General features: G+C 39.8%; 2 protein-coding genes across 2 annotated transcripts in view; one reads left to right on the top strand and one right to left on the bottom strand.

Annotated features, from left to right (window-relative positions):
- WDFY4 (WDFY family member 4) overlaps window positions 1-24,219 on the bottom strand; it is a 532,480-nt gene that overhangs the window by 89,555 nt on the left and 418,706 nt on the right. The window lies entirely within an intron of this gene.
- Window positions 19,492-20,259, top strand: LRRC18 (leucine rich repeat containing 18). The gene has a single exon (XM_007938606.1). The coding sequence runs from the start codon at window positions 19,492-19,494 to the stop codon at window positions 20,257-20,259; it is 768 nt and encodes a 255-aa protein (XP_007936797.1).

Here is a 24,219-nt window from a genome sequence, read left to right as displayed (position 1 = left end):
TAAACCCAAGGAGGGGTCGCTATGAGTCGGGGCCGACGCGACGGCAAATAACAACAACAACAACAAATCACTACGGAAGTAGGATTGCCCAACCTTCCTTTCGAGGAGTGGCTGGTGGGTTTGAACCGCCAGCCGTCTGGTTAGCAGGCAAGTGTCTTAGCCACTATGCTACCAGAGCTCCTTCCTCCTATATTACTAGAGTATTAACTTTTCCTGTTGTAACTTCCTGTTTTCCTTAATTTCTCTAGCATAAGAAACCTTCCATATAGTCTACACTTAATAGTATCTAATAACTAATGTCCTACATATTGCAAGTATTTTTCATCTATTGCCTAATTTTCATAAAGACCTCATAAAATAGCCATGATCTCCATGTAGAAATGGAAACCAGGTATGGCGTGAGTAAGTAACGTGTGCCAAGAAAGCACGTAATGCATTTTTTGTGCCTAACCTGGGGCCTGGAGTTCCTGGGTGATGCAAATGGTTAAACACACTTAGCTACTAACCAAAAGACAGATGGTTCCAGTCCACCCAGAAGTGCCTCGGAAGAAAGGCCTGATGATTTGCTTCTAAAAATTCAGCCTTTGAAAACCCCATGAAGCACAATGAAATACATGGGCTCCCATGACTTAGAATTGACTCCATGGCAACTGGTTTTTCAGTCCATGGCCTGGCATAGAGCAGGAGCTCAGTGACTGGCTAATACAAGCAAGCTGCTAAAAGTACCTGGTGGAACCAGAACTTGAGCCCAGGTATCATGACTCTGGAGACTAGGCTATTTCCTATGTAGAGAGGAAAAACAAAACACAAACAAATAACAGCAAAATCATACTCCTGATTGCATTTAAAGGCAGCTACCTGACAATGAAGTAACTGAACTACATGTAATTTGGGAGCAATCAGTTAAAAAATAAACATTAGCAAATTGTTGAATTATTAGTGCATATCCATACCATAGGAGCTCTGGTGGTGTAGTGCCTAACCAGAAGGCTGGAGGTTCAAATCCACCAGCCACTCCTCAGAAGGAAGATTGGGGAATCCATGCCATAAAAATAGTATTGTAGATGCTTTAAACATCTAGAAGAATATATAATATAAAGTTACCTACAGGTGTTGGAATTATGAGTGGTGTAGTGCCTAGGGCATTTGACTGCTAACCAGAAGGCTGGCAGTTCAACCACACCAGCCACTCCTTGGAAGGAAGGTTGGGCAATCTACTTCCATTGTGATACTGCCTCGGAAACCCAAGGAGGGTCGCCATGAGTCAGATCCGACTTGATAGCAATGCGTTTGGTTTGGTTTTGGTTTTAATTTTAGTAAAGTTTTCTACATTTGCATTTTAAAATGCTTTTACTTTATCTTTAGGTATTTGGGAGCTCTGGTAGCATAGTGGCTAAGACACTTGCCTGCTAACCAGACGGCTGGCGGTTCAAACCCACCAGCCACTCCTCAGAAGGAAGGTTGGGCAATCCTACTTCCGTAGTGATACTGCCTCAGAAACCCAAGGAGGGGTCGCTATGAGTCGGGTTTGACTCGACGGCACATAACAACAACATTTTCTTATTAAAAATATTGATTTTACTTTTACTTATATATATTTATAATTTTTATATTACTTATATTCTAATTTAAATTGTGTACTTTTATGTATATTCTAATTAGAAATATAACATTATTCACTGAGTAGTGGAATTTCAGGTGATTTTTAATTTTCTAATTATCTTCATTTTCTAACTCATTTAATTCCATTTATTTTCAAAATTAATTTTTAAAATTTTATTTAGGATGAAAAACATAAATAGTGGTGTGTTCACATATTTAAAAATTTTATAATAAATACTGTAAATCATTACAGCATAAATCATTTCTAATTTAATGATTTATTTTTATTTTTTAATTTAAATTATTTCATTTTATGCTTTTGTACTTTCCCTTTAGGCTTGAGTTAATTTTGGATTTAAAATTATTTGTTTCATTTTATATGTTTGCTAATTATTTTATTTATTTTCTAATTCATATCTGATTGGTACAATTTAAACTGTTTTATTTTTTCTATTTACATATGCATTTTCTAATTTTTACACAAGGTTATTATTGCATAATAATTTAATTTTATTTTGCCTATTTTCTCAATTTCTGGGAATCTCATTTAAAGAAAAAACAAGACTAAAGAGAAAGACAATAAATGTACAAATATATTCATCGCAGCCTTTTTCATGGTAGTGACAAAATAGAAACAACAGGAAAAGCAAATTCCTCCATATTCAGAATTGTCCACTCATTCAGAATAGAGACTTTAGAAACCGTAGTATCTTAATATTAAGAAAAAAGGATTACAGAATTGTATACTTTTATAAACATTATAGATACTCTGCTTTAATTGTGTAAACAAGATGCAGAGAGAAACAAAACTGCAAAGGAATAATTAAATTCAAATGGACCCACCAGCCACTCCTTGGAAGGCAGATTAGGCAATCTGCTTCCATAAAGATACCTACTCGGAAACCCAAAGAGAGGTCACTATGAGTTGGGACCGACTCAACAGTAGTGGGTTTGGTTTGGGTTTGGATAAACAGATAAAAGGAAGCCTTCTCAAAAATCAAAATGCAGGAAAAAAAAAAAAAAAACTTACACAAATCACAAGGAGTCAAATCATGTTTTACAGCACTGAATGCTTCTGCATTAAGATTTCCATTCCTTTTGAGAAGTATATTTGACTTTTTCCTGTTAGCAATGTCCACCTCAGATGTTATTGTGTGCCATGGAGTCGATTCTCACTCATAGAGACCCTATGTAACACAGTAGAACTGTCCCATAGAATATCCTAGGCTGTATCTCTCTACTGGAGCAGATCAACAGGTCTTGACTTCTGTGGAGCTGCTGATGGATTCAAACTGCGGACTTTTCGGGTAGCAGCCAACTGCTTAACGATTGTGCCACCAGGGCTCTTCCCGCTCAGACAAGTCACCATGAAAGCTGGCTTTGTCCTGATACTCTAAATGCTCTCCCACCTGTGTTAGGCAATAAAAGTTGAATAGCCAGAATCCCAGGAGTCAGAGGGAAGCCAGGTCTGACAGATAGTTAAGGTGTCCCAGAGACACTTTCTGCTCTTCTCATGTCATTTTACCTTATAGGCTGGCGTCCAGATTATGCTAATTAACTCCCTGAGTCCCAAGCCTCTTGTTGCCAGGCGACAACGTTTCACACTCAGAGGAGGAGGAACTGCAACAAACTGGGTAAGTTTTGCTTTCGTGGTGATCCGGCATTTATTGCTTTATTTTTAACTTTGCCAGAGAACAACTGCCTCAAACTCTGCTTTCTTCTCTCCTCCTTAGAGTAAGCAACTTTGAAAATGCCAGTTCTCTTTATGTGCTTTATTTACAAGCCCCAGACAGGAGCTAATTCATTATTCAGGAGAGGAGGACACTTGCCTGGAGCCCCAGCCAAGAAGAGCATGGAGCTGAGGATACAGTCAGGGACTTGGTGTTTGAGAGGCAGTGGGCAAGATGGGGAATGGAAGCTCTCAAGTCAGTGGGATTTTGGGGTCCCATTTGATTCTTTTTCCTAATTCTGGGTCTCCTTGAGCATTCTGCTGTTCTACCAGCAGTTGGAGACTTTTGGTTAAGCTGTTTGCCATCACCAAACCAATTATCCCCTCTAAGAAAACTGAACAAGAATAGTGTGTTCCATCCAGAAGCTCAGAACCAGTTTAAGTAACTTGACCCCACCCCTGCCTGATCAGTGGGCTTTGTGGTGCAATGGTTCTTGTGATAAGTCTGGCTTACGGTTTAATGGTAGAATTTTCACCTTCCATGTGGGAGGCCTGCATTCAATTCCTGGCCAATGCACCTCATGTGCAGCCATCACCCATTTGTCAGTAGAGGCTTACTTGTTGCTATGATGCTGACTGAGTTTCAGCAGAGTCTTCCAGACTAAGACAGACCAGAAAGAAAGGAGACGTGGTGGTCTACTTCTGAAAATCAACAGTAAAAACACTATGGATCGCAATGGTCTGATCCACAATCAATTATGGGGATGACAAAATTTCATTCCTTTATGCATGGTGTTGTAATGAGTTGGAAGCCAATTTGACTGTAGCTAACAATAACAATACAAGTTTTCTTAAACATCAGAACCCATCAACAATAAGTTAAGTCCTAGGCTGGGGCTGGGCTTTGAAAGGAGAGACTCTTCATGGAACGTACTAGAAGACATTCCTTCTGTCCCTATTTGCAATGATCTGTATAGCAGAAAAAGGGAAGCCCACTACATAGAAACTTTGTGACTTTGGACTAGTTATGCTTGGCCTCTCAGAAGCTCAGTTACTTTATCTGTCTAGTGGAGATGAAAATAAATTCATCAGGCAGTTAAAATAATTCTTATATTTGTGCAGTACCTGCGTGGTGCAAATGGTTAAAATGCTCTGGTGCTAACTGAAAATTTGGAGGCTAAAATCCACCCAGAGGCACCTTGGAAGAAAGATCTGACAATCTACTTCCAAAAACTCAGCCACTGAAAACTTCATTGAGCACAGTTTACTCTGCCACACATGGGGGCCCAATTTGAGTCAGAGTCAAATTGACAGTAACTGGGATTATGTCTGTGAAATGCCTGGCCTATAGTAGGTGGTTAATATAATCATGCACACAGTCCAAAGGCAGGAATCTAATTTAAATGTGTTCAAAACAATATCTGTAGTGTCATTGCTTTGCAGACAGCCAGGCATATAGTAGGTTCTTAATGTATTTGTGGACTGTATGGATATCATGTGAAATAAGAATTGAACAATGGCTCCTGTGTGATGAAATGAGGGCCAAGAAAGATTTTTTAAAATGTGTGCAAAGTCACCCATCTAGGGAGGGACAGATCTCTGAGCTGGGGTGATCTCCACTGTCTTCTGAAGCATTACACTAACCTTAGCCTTTAGGGGAGAAGGGAGGTGACACAACAGATATGAGGAGTGCCTAGACACCAGTTTGTTAGTGCCTTTTGTTTGGTGGCTTCATCCTCTTGGAGCTCCAAATGCTCCTCACTGCTGTCACATGTCACTAGGCTGGGGATACTGAGGGAAGGTGACCTCAAGCTCTTGCTTCCCACCCATCAGCTTGATGGTGGGAAAGCCAAAGGTAGGTAATTTTCCAGGTCTCTCAGCACAAATAGGAGCAAGTGAACCACACCCTTCCTCCAAATTGGCAATGTCCATTGCCAATATTCAGTTCGTTGCCAGTTCAATTTATGGCCAATTTTTAGTTCTTAAGTCCTATTATAGTCTCAAATAATGGATCTCATTTCACCCTCAAAGCTGGTTATGACAATCCAGATATGGCTTCTTTTCAGTGAGAGCCAATCCATTAGGATGAGTTTGGCTGGACGAGGATGAAACTGCCTTGCAGGATCTAGCCCCACTCATGCCAGCGTCTAGACAATATGATGAGTCAGAAGCTTCCCTGTCTGCCCAGGGAACCAAATTTATCACAGGACACTGAGAAGTCAAACTCTGGTGGAGAAGCCAAACAAGCAGTTAAGCCCACAGACCAAGCAGATGGTGTGTGATTTTGACAAGAGACAGGCACTCAAAGGCTCAGGGTTTATCTGTAAAGTGAGGATAATTGAATTAAATGACATTAAGTACTTACATATGATTATTGCTCTACAAAAAAGAGGGAAAGTACATAGAAAATGACAAGACCTACTAGAAGTTTCAGCCTGCTGTTTGGTTTTCTCTTTGACTGACCCACATATACCATTCAGAACATGGTTCCATAGATTTGCCGCCATCCCATATCCTAAATCAATAGGCTCTCCTCCTCCTCCACCAAGCTTAATACACACAGCCATCCTCCATCATTGGCCTGCACTGGCCTTCCTCTTACTACTCTCATTTCCCTATCTCTGTGTCTCTATGGCAGCAAGAATAATGCTTTCAAACATTCTCAATTTCTCATCTATCCCAGATCCCATGGTCCACCCTCATTCAGGCCCTGCCTACCCTTGTTCTAATCTTCTACCCACTCCTCCTTCCTCAAGTGCTCCAGACACACCAGGCCTAAGTTCTTCCCCATTTGATATGGCTTTTGCATTGGTACACCCCCTTCCTGAGGTGCTCTTCCCCAGCCCTTCCCGTGTGGCTGCCTCTTAGCACTCAGGTTTCAGCTCAAATATCACCTTCTCAGAGAGGCCTTCTCCAACTACCCTTTTCTAAATTAGTCACTCCCACATTTTCTTCTTATCCCTGACATTCTCATCATTGGGTTTTACATTTTTTCAGAGCTTTTAAACTGACTGAAATCATCTTGGTTTTATTTGCTCTTTACTTGACTTGCTTTCTCCCCCCAGTAGAATGAAACTTTCATGAGAAAGAAAATAATGACTGTCTGTTGTTGTTGTGGTTGTAATGTGCCGTTGAGTCGGACCCGACTCATAGAGACCCCTCCTTGGGTTTCTGAGGCAATATCACTATGGAAGTAGATTGCCCCATCTTCCTCTGAGGAGTGGCTGGTGGGTTTGAACCGCCAGCCTTCTGGTTAGTAGTCAAGTGCCTTAGGCACTATCACTGCATATCTCCTTACTTATAAAAATTGTTGAATGAATGGATAGATAGATAGATATAGTAGCTTGCACTGCAGGCAGCTCTAGAACTTAAAAGTGGATAAAGGAATAATTGCATCCACATGTTGCTATTATTATTATTTATTATTATTATTGTTGTGTTGTTATTAGGTACCATTGAGTCAGATCAACAGGAGCTCTGTTGGTGCATTGCCTAAGACATTTGACTGCTAGCCAGAAGGTTGGCTGTTCAAACGAACCAGTCCAGCTACTCCATGGAAGGAAGACTGGGCAATCTACTTCTGTAAAGAATTACCTCCTTGAAAACCCAAATGGGGTCACTATGAGTCAGAATTGACTTGATGGCAGTGGGTTGGTTGGTTTACATACAACAGAATGAAACACTGGCTGGTCCTGTACCATCTGCACAATCATTGCTATGCTTAAGCCCATTGTTGCAGCCACTGTGTCAATCCTTCTCATAGAGTGTCTTTCTCTATTTTGCTCTCACTCCATTTTACCAAAGCATGATTATGTGACCAAAGTATGAGAGACAAAATCTGGCCATCTTCACTCTAAGGAGCATCCTCCTCCAGGGACCAGTGTTTTCTTACATGACCAAAATATGTGACATGAATTCCAGCCATTCTCACTTCTAAGGAACATTCTGGCTGTACTTCCAAGATAAATTTATTCATTCTTCTGGCAGTCCATAGTATTTTCAGTATTCTTTGCCAACACTATAATTCAAATGCATCAATTCTTCTTCAGTCTTCCTTATTCATTGTCCAGCTTTCACATGCACATGAGGCCGTTGAAAATCCCATGGCTTGGGTCTGGTGCACCTTAGTCTTCAAAGTGACATCTCTGCTCTTTAAACACATTAAAGAGGTCTTTTGCAGCAGATTTTCCCAGTGTGATGTATCATCTGGTTTCTTGACTGCTGCTTCCATGAGCATTGATTATGGATCCAAGTAAAATGAAATCCCTGAAAACTTCAATATTTCCTCCATTTTGGTCCAGTTGCGAGGATTTTTGTTTTCTTTATGTTCAGGTGTAATCTACAATGAAGGCTGTAGTCTTTGATCTTCCTCAGTAAGTGCTTCAAGTTCTCTTCACTTTCATCAAGCCAGGTTGTGTCATCTGCATATCACAGGTTCTTAATGAGTCTTCCTCCAATCCTAAACTGAGTTCTTCATAATATATATAGTCCAGTTTCTTGGAGTATTTGCTCAACATACAGATTGAATAAATATGGTGAAAGGATACAACCCTGACACACACCTTTCCTGATTTTAAACCATGCAGTATTTCCTTGTTCTGCTTGAAAGACTGCTTCTTGGTCTATGTACAAGTTCTTCATGAGCACAATTAAGTGTTCTGGAATTCCCATTCTTTGCAATGTTATTCATAATTTGTTATGATCCACACAATCAAAGGCCTTTGCATAGTCAATAAAACACAGGTAAACATATTTCTGGTATTGTCTGCTTTTGGCCAAGATGCATCTGACATCAACAATGATATCCCTCGTTCCATGTCTTCTTCTGAATCTGGTATGAATTTCTGACAGTTCTCTGTCAATGTACTGCTGCAACCATTTTAAAGTTATTTGTAGCAAAATTTTGTTTGTGTGGGATATTAATGATATAGTTCTATAACTTTCACGTTCTCTTGGATCATGTTTCTTTGGAATGGGCACAATTATGGATCTCTTCCAGTTGGTTGGCCAGGTAGCTGTCTTTCAAGTTTCTCAGTATCAATAAGTGAGTGCTTCTAGAATTGCATCCATTTGTTGAAACATTTCAATTACTGGAGCTTTCTTTTTCACTAATTCCTTCAGAGCAGCTTGAACTTCTTTCTTCAGTATCATTGGTTTTTAATGTTCTCCTGAAATGATGGAACATTGGTCGATTCTTTTTGGTACAGTGACTCTGTGTATTTCTTCCATCTTTTATTGATGCGTCTTGCAATGTTCAATACTTGACTCATAGAATCCTTCAATATTGCAACTTGAGGCTTGACTTTTTTCTTCAATAATAATAATAATATTACTATTTTTGATTATTATTTTCATTATCATTAGTAATTTGTGTTTAAAAGGTTGCAATGTCTTTCTGTTTGGGAATTAGCAAAGACTATTCTCCAAGTCCTAAATCTGGTATTAATGACCAGTGAAGTGTGTCCTGGGAATGCTAATTGGAAGGAGATAATATAATGCTATTTGATGAATGTAGCAGCTTCTTTAGCCATCATAAAACCTCACTTATTAATTATAACAAAAGTTATCATTCATTCAGCACCCACTGCATACAAGTTACTTAGCACACAATTATAACCTAACTTTACAATGACCTCCAATTTACTGTACTTTTTCTATTTTGCAGATTAGTAAACTGAGGTCAGATATATTACATGACTAAATCAAGGTCAGCAGTGGAGCTGAGGTTGGACCTAGGTCCATTTACCTCAAAGCACCTGTACTTCACAGCCTGTCTTCTTAATACCTGCTTCTATTGAGCACGTTTTTACAATGGAAAGATGACTAATACATGACCAACTAGTTCTGTCTGGAAAATGTTCAATGGCTGTCCTATCTAAACAAAGCACTCCCTGCTTGTATTACCATCACTTGGCAAATAATGTCTGAGGCGGAAGTCCATGTTTGTTCACCCAGCCAAGTAGCTTCTCTAAGCCTCAGTTTTTTTATCTGCACAAGGAGGAATAGCTGTGAGGAGCAAAAGAAATATGTCTAACTGGCCACAGCAGTACTTAAAGCACATTAGGTGAAGCTGAATTAACTCTAACCTCCTGGGGTTTAAAGGTGTTCCATGATTGTCTACACTTCTTCCACTTTCCCTTGTATTTGTGTGTGTTGAACATGTTAGTTGATGGACAAGACATATCTAGTCTGTTCCTTAAACTAATAATCTTAATATTTTATTTTAATTGTAAGGCACTAATTCCCTTCTGTTCATTTAACAAATCCAATTAAAACAGTACATTCAGAATTACAAAATAGATGCTATTAAACCAATAAGAAATCATAATCTTTTGTTATTGGGCCATATGACCCCCTGGGAACTTTTGCTCCAAATAAAAGTTGAATTCTTATTATACACAAGGGGGTAGGGGTCACTGTTTGACAGATCACAGCCTCCTGAGCAACACATGTACAGAGTCACACTGGTGCTAGAAACAGAAGTAATATTAAGGGTAAACAAAAGTGTAAACGCATAATAGCACAGAAAGCTACTTAAAGGTGCATTGATCACATTAACCAGATAATTGCCAAATGAGGTGAAACTGATGGTTTCCATATAGACATTTTGTTTGCTGCTTTACAGGCATAGGAGAGACAGCTAGGATGGAATGGGAAGAACTGGAAACCTGGAAACCTGGAATAAGGCTAGCTATGTGATCTTGGACACACCACCTACCCTTCCTGAATGTTGGCTTCCTTGCCTATAAACAGGAGCAATACTACTAGCTCCCAGGAGAGCAAAATAAAATGGCAAATGGGAGATTGCTTGTGAAAGAGAAAAGCATGAGGTCTAGTGGCATAGTGTCTAAGGCTTTTGACTGCTAACCAGAAGGCTGGTGGTTCAAACCCACTAGTCACTGAAGCAAGATTGGGCAATATACTTTTGTAGATACCACCCCAGAAACCCAAGGAGGGGTCACTATGAGTCAGAAGCAACTGACAGCTGTGAGTTTTTTTTTGTTTGTTTGTTTTGGAAGGGCTGGTGTCAAGACAGTGCACACAATGGGGGTGGGGTCAATAGCATAATTTGACCGACACATGGAAACAGCCTATTGGGAAGTGGAGGCTCATCTTACAAAGAACAAGATGTTAAAGTGAACTCATATGAAATACCAAACTTCTGGGGACTGCACATAGCCTCTTGAGTCCCTGCATCAGCCAGTGCCCCTCTAGGAACAGAACAGGCCTTTACTGCTTTGGTTAGCACCAGAAGAAAAAGCTTATCTTTACACACTGACTCATAATCAATGAGGCAACAAGCTCAACTGGGGGTCTGTGGGGACTGGAGAGACTGGGGAACAAAAGATCCCTGTCTCCATCACTGCCCACTTGGGGCACACATTTATTAAGTGAACACTATGGCATTATATATACCATTTAAACTTTTTTTTTCTCTCTCTCTCTCTTATCTCTTTTTCTTTCCACTTCTCTCACACTGTCAATTGCTGAGCTCTTATGACTCCACAAATAGCATTAAAAAATTTAAAATTCATATTATTCACACATTTATATACATAAAGCTATACATATATCTATATACATCTATGAAAACAGGCACCTTATACATTGGCCCCCAGGCAGTAGAGTGGGCAGGCAATGGGCCAAGCTGAAACAATTCCTTCAGAGACCTGAATTTTCATGCAATCCCTCCAAAAGGTCCTTACACAGATCAGTGGCAGAGATTTGAGCAAAAGATGGCATCTCTTTCTCCTCAATCTCTATCATGTTGGCCAGCTGCTTCACCCAAGTATACTCCATTCCCTCTCATCAGCCTGTGGAGAATGCCATTATAGTTCCCAGCAAATTCATGCCAAATTAAAATGGATTTGAGTGTCTAATCACCTAAAGTATGAGAACTCTCTGGCTTTACTTGATTCCGATGGCACAGAGCCCATGGGACTCTTACAGATGTGGGGGGTGAACACACCTTCTTACAGATGTGGGGGGTGAACACACCTTCTTACAGATGTGGGGAGGTGAATAACAGCCCTAATTTTTTGTTACAGAGGTAGATGTGGCTATTGGCCTGGGAGGACCAGGATTCCAGAAAGCATTATGTCACTAGGGACCAGCAATGTGCCCTATAGAACCAGCTGCTTCTGGCTGGTGGAACAAAGGTAGTAGAGAGGGAAGAGGAGGAAGGCAGTGTAGTATAGTGAAAAGATTATAAGCTTTGGCATCAGGCACATATAGGCTTGACTTCAGCTGTGTTCTTTGTTGTCTGTGTGACGCTGGAGAAGTCACTTGACATCTCTGAGCCTTGGATCCCTCACTTTAAGCATAGGATTGACACTTTACACAATTGCTATGGAGACACATGAAGGGCTGAGCAGCATACTTGCAATTGTTCTTTTCGTACATATCACCTGTGTGGTTGCTGGTGAGTGGCTCCTGATATTTTGTAACATTTCCAACACTGATGTCAGAAAACCCTCAAAACCTTGGAGTTCTTTTAAACTTCAGCCACTGCTCTCTGCATATCTCTTCTACCACTGTCTCCCCACCAACATGGCCAGAGTTCTGTGAAGTTACTAATGTGAACTCCTCAGTAATCTTTCTGCCTCCAAACTGCCCCTTTTCTAGCAATCTGTCTTTCCCACAGGAAAGAAAGATTCAACATAATTCAGTTGGGGAAGATAATGCAAAAAAAATAAAGCCATTTAGTGTTTATACTCCCCATGTGTTTATGCTTTCAAAACCAGTAACATCGTAAAGCAGGCAGCATACAATTCCTGGCAGAGTGGGTGTTAGATAAATGGTAGTTCTCTCTCTGCCTCCGAGTCTAACTGAGTGAAAAAAATCAGTGCAGATTTCAGAGGTCTATCCAGAGGCTCAGGACATACCCATTCTACAGATAGGACTTAGTGCCGCCACCAACTTTTCCACTGTTCCCTTCAGTGCACCTGAGAAGGCACAGCACCATGTCACCTGGGAGCAAGCTGACACATCTGGGGAAGGGATAGAGGGCACAGAGAATGAACCATTTGAATCCACATGGGAAGTCACAGCAGAGAGGAGGCTGAGCCATTATCGCTTGGGAGATGAATCTCATGAGGGTCAAGAGACAGAATAAATGAAATTGCTTTTGAATGAGTGAATATTATGGGCAGAGTTTGTGTTATTTTATTTTAAGTGATGTCCCACAAAAGATATTTCTTATCTGCATGGCATGAAGCTTCACATCAAGTTAATCTTAAACACTGGCAGTGAACTGGCAGTGACTTTGGGAGTTTCAGTTCTACTGTGTCTGTCTTGCATCTCAATGTATAAAGCAAAAGAGTGTAATCACTATTTTGAGAACATGTTAGCACAATATTTAGAGATATCAGATACACAGAAACAAATTCAATCTTACTTAAAAATGTAGTTAAAGATACATGAATGTGAAACATCACAGAAATCCTATTATCAGAGTAATGATAATGATATTACAACAGGAAAATGCTTGCAAATATTTTGATGGCATTAAAATATAAGCTGCCATTATATTTTTAATTTAGATATCCATGGGGTGTCCCACCATGCTGTTTGATTCACAATGACTAGATAGAAAAATTAATTAGAAATTAAAGTCAAATCAACTGATCCAGTTTTTCCAAAGAATAAAAAATAATTGTACAAGTCAAAAAGACATAACTGATTTTGAAATCTGATGTTTGAGTTTCCACACCATTCATGTGAAATGAAATTGATCATCTATCTATCTATCCATCCACCCACCCATTCACCCATTCACCCATCCACTCATCCACCCTTCACCCATCTATCTATCTATGAATCTCTCTCTCTCCCTCTCTCTCATCTATCTAGTCATCTATTTGCATCTCTTTAAAACTTGCATCCTCTCTTGTGTGGATTGGTCTCACTCCAATATTAGAGAATTCTATGAATTGGTAACAACAGGCCATCTAATTAGTGTTGGTTGTATTAAAAGATCACACTTCTTTTGCCAACATTTAATGTCTTACTCAATGGCAGGATGCTGGCCATACCGAGTTCAATGAGAGAAGTGCTGTTCCTGGCCTTCAGATCCTGGGACTGGTCTGTTCTAGTGATCTCTTTCTAGCAGCTTTAGGGAGTCAGGATAGACCCTGAGGTATACATATCTTGCCTTCCATAGCCAAGAGCAAGATCCCTGACCAGAGTAGAGGGGTCCAGAGGAGAAGCATGAAAGAAAGGAGCCTGATCATGATCTGTCTGGCCCAGGGCTGTCTGGGGATCCAGGCTTGGGGGGTGGGGGGAGGTAAAGTGCTTTATCCATCAGTCCTGTGTTTATGTACACGAATAATCCTGCTGGGATTTTGACTGGAATCACATTGGTCTTTAGATCAAAATGAAAGTTATTGCTTAAGGGGCACTGAATTTCCATTAACGTTCAAAGGCCCATTGGAGAGAGGATTTTAATGGAGAAGTACTTCATAGACATCTCCCTGCTGCTTCCTCACCATCACCAATCAGACTTGGGGAGGGTTCATTTTTACTATGTGAGTGTGCTGTGAGGATCAGGCCAGGGGGCCCAACCAGCTGGATCTCTAGTCTACTGTAGCACCACTGCCCATCCAGGTTCTCAAACCCATGCTTGGTATATTTGGCTTCCCTGAACTGAGCTTTATCTTAAATGTAAGAAACACCAAAGACAACTGAAGCTTTCAGGTGCTCCAAGGAATCTAGTGGCCAGAACTGGTGACAACCTAGATTTTAGCCCCTTGAGCTGGGGTTGGGTTTATTTACTGCTTGCCTGTGTAGCACAGATATAGTAGGCACACAAACACGGATTCAATAAGTGAACAATTGAATCACTGTATGAATAAGCATGTGGACTTAGCTTAAATTCGTCCCCAGTAAGGATCATGGGCAAGGGAAACTTTATTACTTGTTCAGGCCCATGGGATAGAATTGCAAAATAACAAAATAACACACAGAACTATGCACTATTTGGGTCACACATACACTACAAACTATTCAGTTTATCTGAAGTTCAAATGTGCATCCTGTATTTTTATTTACTAAATCAGGTGACCCTATCATGGGGAGAAATCATTGATAAATTTAAAATCAAAATGCTTCCCTGTTCTCAGTCCTTTTTTTTTTTTTTTTTTTAAGATTTTTGAATTAAGTGTAATAGAACAGTTTTTCTGGCATGCCACCTGAGAATAGCTGTTCCCTGCAGAATGCACTCAGCATTCTCCCAGCGCACACACATTGTAAACTTGCATGCTGTTTAGCTCTGTTTAACAGCAGTGCCTAGATGTATGCATTTGGATGCCCTAAGGGGGAGAATAGGACTCTGTGGGGGCATAAAGAGTCACAGATTTCCAAGCAGGCTGAGCAAACAGTCGTAGTAAAAGTGATAGCAATAGAATAGAAGATAGTTCCAACTATTTTTAAGTTTTCTAAAAGTTATTTTTTAAATTTACCTACAGAAAAATTGCCTCTGTTTTGCATATAGTTTTCTGACTTGAACATATATTCAGATTCATGTAACTGTCACCATAATCAGGACTTAGAATTCCATCACCCTAGAAAACTGGTTCTGCTGCTTTGCAGTCAAGTGTTCCCCTCACCTCAACCTCTGGAAGCTGCTGTTTTGTTTTCTATCCCTGCAGTCTCAGATATTCCAGAATGTCATATAAATGGAATCATTCATTATGTATCCTTTTGAGATTGACTTCCTTACTGAGAAAAATGCTTCTGAGACTTATCCAATTTTCATGTATCAATAATTTTATTCTCTTTATGTTGAGTAGTATTCCGTTTAAGGATGTACCATAATTTCTTTATTCATCCATCCATTGAGGGATATTTGGGTTGTTTTCAATTTTGGCAGTTATGGATAAGGCAGCTATAAAATATGTGAACAGGTATTTGTGGAAAATACATTTTTTCCCCTAGGGTAAATACCTAGTTTGGGAAATATTGGGCCATATGATAAATGTATGGTTAGTTTTATACGCACTTGCCTGTTTTTCAGAGTAACTATACCTTTTAGCATTGGAGCTCTGGTGGCATACTGCTAAGGCATTTGACTGCTAACCAGAAGGCTGGCGGTTCAAACCCACCAGCCACTCCCTGGAAGCAAGGTTGGGCAATCTACTTCCACAGTGATACTGCCTCAGAAACCTAAGGAGAGGTCGCTATGAGTAGGATCTGACTCCCCAGCAATGGTTGCGGTGCGTTACCAGCAATGTATGGGTGTTCTAGATGCCTGACTTCTTCACCAACACTTTATACTCTTCAGCTTTTATGTTTTTTTTAATTTTAGTTATCAGTGTGTAGTGGTATCTCATAATAGTTTAAATTTGCAATTCCCTAATGGCTATTAAGAAGAACTGATACCTTTGAATTGTGGCATTGGCAAAGAACGTTGAATATGCACTGGACTGCCAGAAGAAGTAACAAATCTGTCTGGGAAGAAGTACAGGCAGAATGCTCCTTAGAAGCCAGGATAGTGAGACTTCATGTCACATACTTTGCACATGTTATCAGAAAGGACCAGTCTCTGGAGAACATCATATTTTCTAATTTCCCTTGAGATTTCTTCTTTGACTTTTAGGTCATTTTAAAGGTGTATTGTTTAATTTCTAATTATTTGGAAATTTTTCTTATCATCTTTCTGTTATTTATTTCTAATTTAATTGTATTATTTTCATAGAACATATTTCATATGATTTCAATCCTTTCAAATTTATTAAGGTTTATTTCATGACCAAGAATATAGTCTACTTTGTGAATGTTCATCCATATATATTTTTAAAAAATATGTATTCTGCTTTTTCTGGGCAAAGTGTTTTATAAATGTTAATTACACCAGTTGGTTGATGATATTTAATCCACCTATCCAGTTTCACCTGGAGGCAATTTTGTCCCCTGGTAGACATTTGGCAATGTCAAGAGATATTAAGGTGCTTTGGTGGTTTAGTGATTAAGGGATTTGGCTGCTAACCAAAAGGTTGGCAGTTCAAACCTACCAGCCACTCTGTGGAAGGAAGAAGGGGTAATCCACTTCCATAAAGATTTATACTGCTTTGGAATGTTTTTAGTTGCACACAGTGGGTATGTTGGGCAGAGTGTGTTTATTCCATCTTACTGCAACTGAACTCCAACTTTTATTTTTAAGGTGCTCTAGACACTGTGGTTGGGAGCTCTGGTAGCATAGTGGCTAAGACACTTGCCTGCTAACCAGACGGCTGGCGGTTCATACCCACCAGCCACTCCTCGGAAGGAAGGTTGGGCAATCCTACTTCCGTAGTGATACTGCCTCGGAAACCCAAGGAGGGGTCGCTATGAGTCGGGGCCGACTCGACGGCACATAACAACAACAACAACAAAGACACTGTGGTTACTCAGAGCAGAATGATATAGAAACTTTGATAGTGATGAGCATGGTGCTATTTTTGGGAACTAGCAAATTACTACTGAATGTGGTTGTTCCACCATTTTTAGAGTAATGTCAATTTGCAAAGTCTGATCAAGACCACCAATGCTACTGAAAACTGAGGGTATTTTCATTTATTTATTGTGGATACCCTTATCCATACCAGAAGAGTCTGATCCAGTAGATCTTATATAGGAAGGGACCATCTGACCTTCAGCTAGGAGTAGCAATTATGGAATTATAGTTGGCATATATAAGACACGTTTCACACATATCCCTTTGGTTCTGAGGATTATTGGGTAAGGAAATCATATGATGATAGGTTTACATAGCCTGGTTGCTGGAGCTTAATTCTTTATATAACCTTGATTTCTAATAGCCTTGATGATTAAGTATTGGAGCTACAGAACGCCTCTCCTTGTCCACCCCTGTGGAGAAATAGAGGCAATGCCAGCATTTGTCTCCTAATGGCATAATTCTGTCTGATGTTGGAGTCTTTGTCCATAATACAAAACCAGTAAGAAAAAGGTACCACATTATAGGAAAGAGTAGGGATCCTAGCATAAGACAGCCTGGAGTTTTCATCCTGCTGCTAGCTGTAGATCTTCACACTGCTGAGCCTCAGTCTATATCTCTCTTTATAACAGGGATATTACTGACCTTGCTGAATGGTTGAGGAATAGAAACTATGTCCGAAGTTCCTGATAATACTTAACAGCTAACATTAATCAAAATGTATTATGTGCCAGCACTGTTATAAGTGTTTCATGTTGCTGTTGAGTTGATTTTGATTCCTAGCAACCCCATGTGACAGAAAAGGCCTGCCCCAGAGGGTATTATAAGCTGTAATCTTTAGTGGAGTAGATCCTCAGGTCTTTCTTCTGCAGAGCTGCTGAGGAATACAAACCTCCAACCTTTCAGTTAGCAGCTGGAATGCTTAAGGTATTAGATAATTTACACTTCTAAGAGCCCTAGAAGTCCCTGTTGTTGTTGTTGTTCTTATGTGCCCTCGAGTCAAACCCGACTCATAGTGACCCCTCCTTGGGTTTCCGAGGCAGTATCACTACAGAAGTAGGATTGCCCAACCTTCCTTCTGAGGAGTGGCTGGTGGGTTTGAACCGCCAGCCGTCTGGTTAGCAGGCAAGTGTCTTAGCCACTATGCTACCAGAGCTCCCTAGAAGTTCCTAGGTGATGCTATTATTAAGTGTTTGACTACCAGCTGGCAGGTTGGCACTTTGAATCTACACAGAAATACCTCAGAAGACAGGACGGACAATCTGCTTCCAAAAGCTTACAGCCTTCAAAATCCTATGGAGCAGTTCTACCCCGCACATATGGGGTCACCATGAGTCATAATTGACTTAATGGCAACTAACAACTAAAGAACCATGAGAATTTAAGAAAATTGTTCTTGGGGGAAAATAAATAAATAAAGGAGCTCTGGTGGCACACGCCTAAAACATTTGACTACTAACTGGAAGGTTGGTGGTTCAAACCCACCAAACACTCTGCAGAAGGAAGATGGGGCAATGTACTTCTGTAAAGAAAGCTAATGGAGGTTGCTCAGAGTTGGAATCAACTTGATGGGGGTGAGGTGTTTTTTTGTTTTGTTTTGTTATTCTAGTTCTTGGTAACATTGGGCTTCAAAGCCAACCATTCTGAAAGCAGAGTCTGCTTAGTACCTTCTACATTCTGTATCTCCATATGGCATGAGCTACAACTATTATCACAACTATTAGTACAGTGGTTTCTGCACTTGAATTTCAATGGAAAGGATGTGAAGGAAAGATATGAAAGAAGTACCAAACCAAATTCACCACTGTTGAGTTGACTGCGACTCACAGTGACCCCTCCTTGGGTTTCTGAGGGAGTAGCTCTACAAAAGTAGATTGCTCAATCTTCCTTCTAAGGAGTGGCTGGTGGATTTGAACCACCAGCCTGGTTAGCAGTTAAATGCTTTAGGCACTATGCCATCAGAGCCCCCATGAAGGAGGTAGGGAGTGGGAAAAGGCTTCATTCTTTTCTAAGTTTTGCTGAGCTCAACCTTGGCTCCTCCCATACCTATGGAGAGAAGAAGAAATGCTGATGGGCACAACACAGGTACATACTGATACTGGTGGCTTGAGTGAGAGATCTTTCTTTACTACTTCTGTTATACTGTAGATGTAGTAGTCAAGGCCTGGCTAGTTCCTTATGTTAAGAAGGCGAAATGGGATATAACAAGTCATTCTTAGTCCTACCTTACTCTCTACTATCCAGCTTATGTTGCTGATGGAAGCTCCACACTAAGTAAGTCTTGCAATAACTCTAACTTTAAGAAAATTAGGTTTATGTGGGGACCTGGAGAGTGGCAGATATCCAGTAACAAACATATGTGTGCTTCTTTGGAAGGATACATGTGAAAGTCTAGGACAATAAGAAGATTCATAAAGCTAGAGAATGGCACAGCTATAGAGGCCTTAAGAATTCTCCAGGTCAACTCTGAAGACTTCATTTCACATCCTGGAAGACTAAGGTCTGGAAAGGGCATGTGTTCTGCTGAAGATCATTGGCTAGTTCACTTCTGCTCATACCCTGTCTAATTTCTCTCCAATATTCTCTTTCTCTCCTTTTAAGCTTTCAAGAGCATAAGTTTATGGATTTTGGGGGTGGGGAGATTTAGGTGTCTTTATGTCACCTCTAAACAAGAATTTTTTTTTACTCTTTTTAGAGTTTATCTTCTAACAATTTCATGTGACTTCTTCAAACCAACCAACCAACCAACCAGAGAACATAGAACAAAACACTCCCTTACTGAAAAATCATGGCTAAGGGAGGTAAAGTCCCCAAGGGCAAGAAGATCACACTGAATGTGGCCAGAAATTGCATCAAAATCACATTTGATGGGAGAAAACGCCTTGACTTGAGCAAGATGGGAATTACCACCTTTCCCAAGTGTATTCTGCGTCTCAGTGATGTGGATGAGCTCGACCTTAGCCGAAATATGATCAGGAAGATCCCAGACTCTATCTCCAAGTTTCAGAACCTGCGTTGGTTGGACCTTCACAGCAACTACATTGATAAGCTTCCTGAGTCTATTGGCCAAATGACTGGCCTGCTCTACCTTAATGTCTGCAACAACAAACTGACCACCAATGGGCTGCCTGTGGAGCTCAACCAGCTCAAGAACATTCGCACCCTGAATTTTGGCTTAAACCACCTGGATAGCGTGCCCACCACACTTGCTGCTCTGAAGGAGCTCCATGAGGTGGGGCTCTTTGACAACTTGCTGAACAGCATCCCCAATAGCATTGGCAAGCTTCCCAAGCTGAAAAAGCTCAACATAAAGCGAAATCCTTTTCCCAAGGAAGAAGAGTCTGAGCTCTTCCTAGATTCCATCAAAAGGCTGGAGAATTTATATTTGGTGGAGGAGAAGGATCTGTGTGGGCCTTGCCTGAAAAAATGCCAACAAGCCCGTGACAAGCTGTATAAAATCAAGAGCATGGCCACAGCACCACTGAGAAAGCCCCTCTTTTCCAATTTGGTTTCGCCCAACTCCATGGCCAAGGAGTCTCAGGAAGACTGGAGGTGACCAAGGGCCCTGACCCTAAGGCAGGAGGGGAGAAGTGAGGGAGGGAAGATGACAGTGGGCTACATCCACAAGAAATTGAGGGCTCCCCCCATAACTGCTATAACTCCTTCAGTCAAGCCCATAAAACACCTTTCCCTACCTCATCTGCTTGTGATTTTCTTCATTGAAGGCTTTTGGTTCCCTGCCATTCTATATGTTTCTCTCTTCTCTGCATGTATACCTACACATATGGGTACAATGAGTCATAAAAGGGCTTCTTGTCTTACTTCTGCACTAGAACTCTCCTGTCTACAGTCCATGACCTAGGAAGATACAACATATTGGGAGCAATCACCAGCTCCATAAAGTAGAGCTTATTCTATGGGGATGTTTTGGGTCAGAGGTTTAAAGATCAGAGCATGAGCTGGTAGGTGGACAGATAGGCATTTGGCCTGGACAACAGGCAAAGCTGGGCCACAGAGATGTATTGGCCCAAAGAAATCCTCTTTTTTTCTTATCTTTTCTTTCATAATTTGCTTGAGAAGCTTTCTAGGCTAAATCTACTAAACTCTGACTGGATGTGAATGAATAAGCTTGCATTCCCATCTTATTATGTCAATTGCTTTCCCAGATCCTTGTAGGAATGAAAAATAATAGGGGCCAGGTATGGGTTAGTGCATTCAATAAATAAATACCTTACTAGGTATAGGGACTGTGTCCAATTGGGAAAATTTTGGCTTGCCTTGTACAGGCTGCAGGTGAGATCAGTTAAAAGAAGATGAGGCAGAACTTCATTGTCTGAGAAACTTATATTGGTGCTGCATGTTATCTGGAGTCAGACAGATCTAAGTTCATGACAGCTCTGCCTCTTGTCACTTTTGGCACCTTGCTTAGGTTTGGTTCCCTCATCTGCAAGGTGGAAACAATAGCAATACCTAACTCCAGGGGTGGTTGAGCCTCTAAAGCAGGTAGCACAGGGTGGGGCACAGAGTAAGCATTCAAGAAATGTCCATTTTTTCTAAGGTAGAGAGAAGTCATCTTAAAGCTGAAATACAACTTTGGACAGTGCCCCTAGTCACAATAGCTCTTTTGGCAGAATTGATAGTAGTAGAATCAATCCTCACGGTGGCTGAAAATCGTCTCTAGACTCACTCTGAACTGCTCACTAGCACCTCCATACTGCCTGGAGAAAAGGATTGAGGAAGATATCTTCAAGAAGACTTTTTAATTTCATTTCATTTTTTAATTTCTAACTTCCCATTGCCCTCTCCTCTCAGCCTTGGTAACTACTAATCTTCTTTTGCCTTGATGAATTGGTATAGTCTAGATATTTTGTATAAGTGGGACCATACAGTATTTTGAGTCTGATATTTCACTGAGTATATTTTCAAAGTCCATCTGTGTGATGGCATGTATCAACACTTCATTTCTCTTTATGGCTGAATAATACTCCATTGTATATACAGTGGTATATAGTATATACTTTGTTTGACTTTTCATCTGTTGATAGACATTTGGGCTGCTTCCACCTTTAGCATGTTATAAATACTGCTGCAATGAACATTGGTGTACATGCACCTGAGTCACTGATTGAGTATACCAAGGAGTGGATTTTCTGAGTCACATGGTAATATTGTGTTTAACTTTTTAAAGGATCATACAACTGTTTTCTTCAGATGATGAATGTGTAATTTCTGTTGTATAGAAACACAAGTGACTTCTTTGGGCTGACTTTGTACCCTGACACTTTGCTAAATTCATTTATTAGCTCTAGTAGCCTTCTTGGAGTCTTTGGGATTTTCTGTATATAGAATCGTGTCATCTGATAGTTATATTTCTTTTCTGATTTGGATATCTCATTTTTTTTTTCCTTGCCTAATTGCTATCACTAGAACATCCAATATAATGCTGAACAGGAGTGGTAAAAGTATGCATTCTTGTCTTTTTCTGATCTTACATGGAAAGCTTTCAGTCTTTCATCATTGTTTATTTTAATTTTGTTGGATTGTGTTAACTTTCTTTTCTTCATCAGTTAAGATAATCACTTCCCCTCTTCCCTTCTACATGTGCCAATGTGGTATATTACATTGATTGATTTTCTTATATTGAAACATCCTTGTATTCCTGGGATAAATCCCACTCAGTCATTATGTATAATCCTTCTGATCTGCTGTTGGATTCAGTTTGCTAGTATTTTGTTGAGGATTTTTTTTTTTTTTTTTTTTGCGTCTATAATCAAAATTTTATTGGTCAGTAGTTTTTTTCCTTGTAGTACCTGTATCTGGCTTTGGTATCAGAGTAATGCTGGTCACACAAAATGAATTAGGAAGTAGCCTCTCCTCCTCTATATTTAAAAAAGTCTGAGAAGAATAGTGCTAATTCTTCTTGAAACGATTTTTAGGATTCCCCAGTGAAGCTATCTGGTCCTGAATTTTTCTTTGTTGTGAGGTTTTTGATTACTGTTTCAATCTCTTCATGTGTTACTGATCTGCTGAGTTTTTCTACTTCTTCTTGAGTCACTTTAGGTTGCTTTTGCGTTTCTAGATATGTATCCATTTTATCTAGATTATTTAGTTTGATAGTATACAACTATTCATAGTATTCTTTTATAATGGCTTTTTTAAAAAAAAAATTTCTGTAAGCTGGCACTAATGTCACTAGTTCATTTTTATCATCTTCTTTCTTTGTTTCTTAGTGAAGTTAGAGATTTGTTAGTTATTTTGATCTTTTCAAAGAATCAACCTGCAGTTTCCTTGATTTTCTTTTATTTTTCTAAATTCTATTACATTTATCTCCAATGTAATTTTTATTATATCCTTCTGGTTGCTTTAGGCTTCATTTGCTCTTCCTTTTCTCATTTCTTAAGATATAAGTTAGGTTATTGATTTTCCATCTTCTTTTTTAATTTAAGTATTTGACTGCTAACCAGAAGGCTGGAGGTTCAAATGCACCAGTCACTCCTCAGAAGGAAGACTGAGAAATCTACTTCCATACAGATGTTGTTGTTGTTATGTGCAATCGAGTTGGACCTGACTCATAGCGACCCCTCCTTAGGTTTCTGAGGCGTTGTCACTACGGAAGTAGATTCCCCAACTTTCCTTCCCAGGAGTGGCTGGTGGGTTTAAACTGCCAGCCTTCTGGTTAGCAGTCAAGTACCTTAGGCACTATGCCACCAGAGCTCCATTCCATAGAGATACCACCTTGGAAACCCAAGGAGGAGTCACTATGAGTTGGAATCGACTTGATGGCAGTGAGTTTGGTTTTTTGTGTCCGAAGCTGTAAATTTCTCTCTGAGGACTACCTTTGCTGCATCCCATGGATTTTGGTGTGTTGTACTTTCATTTTCATTTGTCTTTAAGTATTTTCTAATTTTCCTTGTGAGTTATTCTTTGAGCCATCAGTTCTTTAATAATGTGTTGTTTAATTTCCACACTTTTGTGAAATTTCCTGTTTTCCTTCTATTATTGATTTCTAGTTTCATTCCACTATGGCCAAAGAAGATACTTTGTAGGATTTCAATATTTTTCAATTTATTGAGGCTTGTTTTGTAACCTAATATATGGTTTATCCTGCAGAATGATCTATATGCCCTGGAGAAGAATATATATTCTGCTGTGTTGGGTAGATCTAGTTGGGTTATAGTGTCATTCAAGTCCTTTATTTCCTTATTGTTCTTCTTTTTACATGTTCTATTTGTTATTGAAAGTGGTGTATTGAAGTGTCCAAGTATTGCTGTTGAACTGTCTATTTCTCAATTCAATATTATCAGTACTCGCTTCACAAATGTTGGGGCTCTCTTGTTAGGTGCATATGTATTTGTAACTGTTATATCTTCTTGATTAATTGATCTTTTTATCATTATATACTATCTTTCTTTCTCTTTTATAACAGCTTTTTACTTAAAGTCTATTTTGTCTGATATTAATACGACCACCTAAATTTTCTTTGGGTTTCTTTCTTTTTTTTTTTTTTTTTTTTTTT

This window comes from Orycteropus afer, unplaced genomic scaffold (assembly GCF_000298275.1).
Source record: "Orycteropus afer afer isolate SDZICR_OR568_19922 unplaced genomic scaffold, OryAfe1.0 scaffold00052, whole genome shotgun sequence".
Taxonomy (NCBI): Eukaryota; Metazoa; Chordata; class Mammalia; order Tubulidentata; family Orycteropodidae; genus Orycteropus; species Orycteropus afer.
The sequence above is the reverse complement of the archived record's forward strand: the minus strand, read 5'-3'. Positions and strand labels throughout refer to the sequence as shown.

Bases quoted from the DNA above. Each gene is read 5' to 3' on its own strand.
- LRRC18 (XM_007938606.1), top strand. From the start codon at position 19,492: ATGGCTAAGGGAGGTAAAGTCCCCAAGGGCAAGAAGATCACACTGAAT.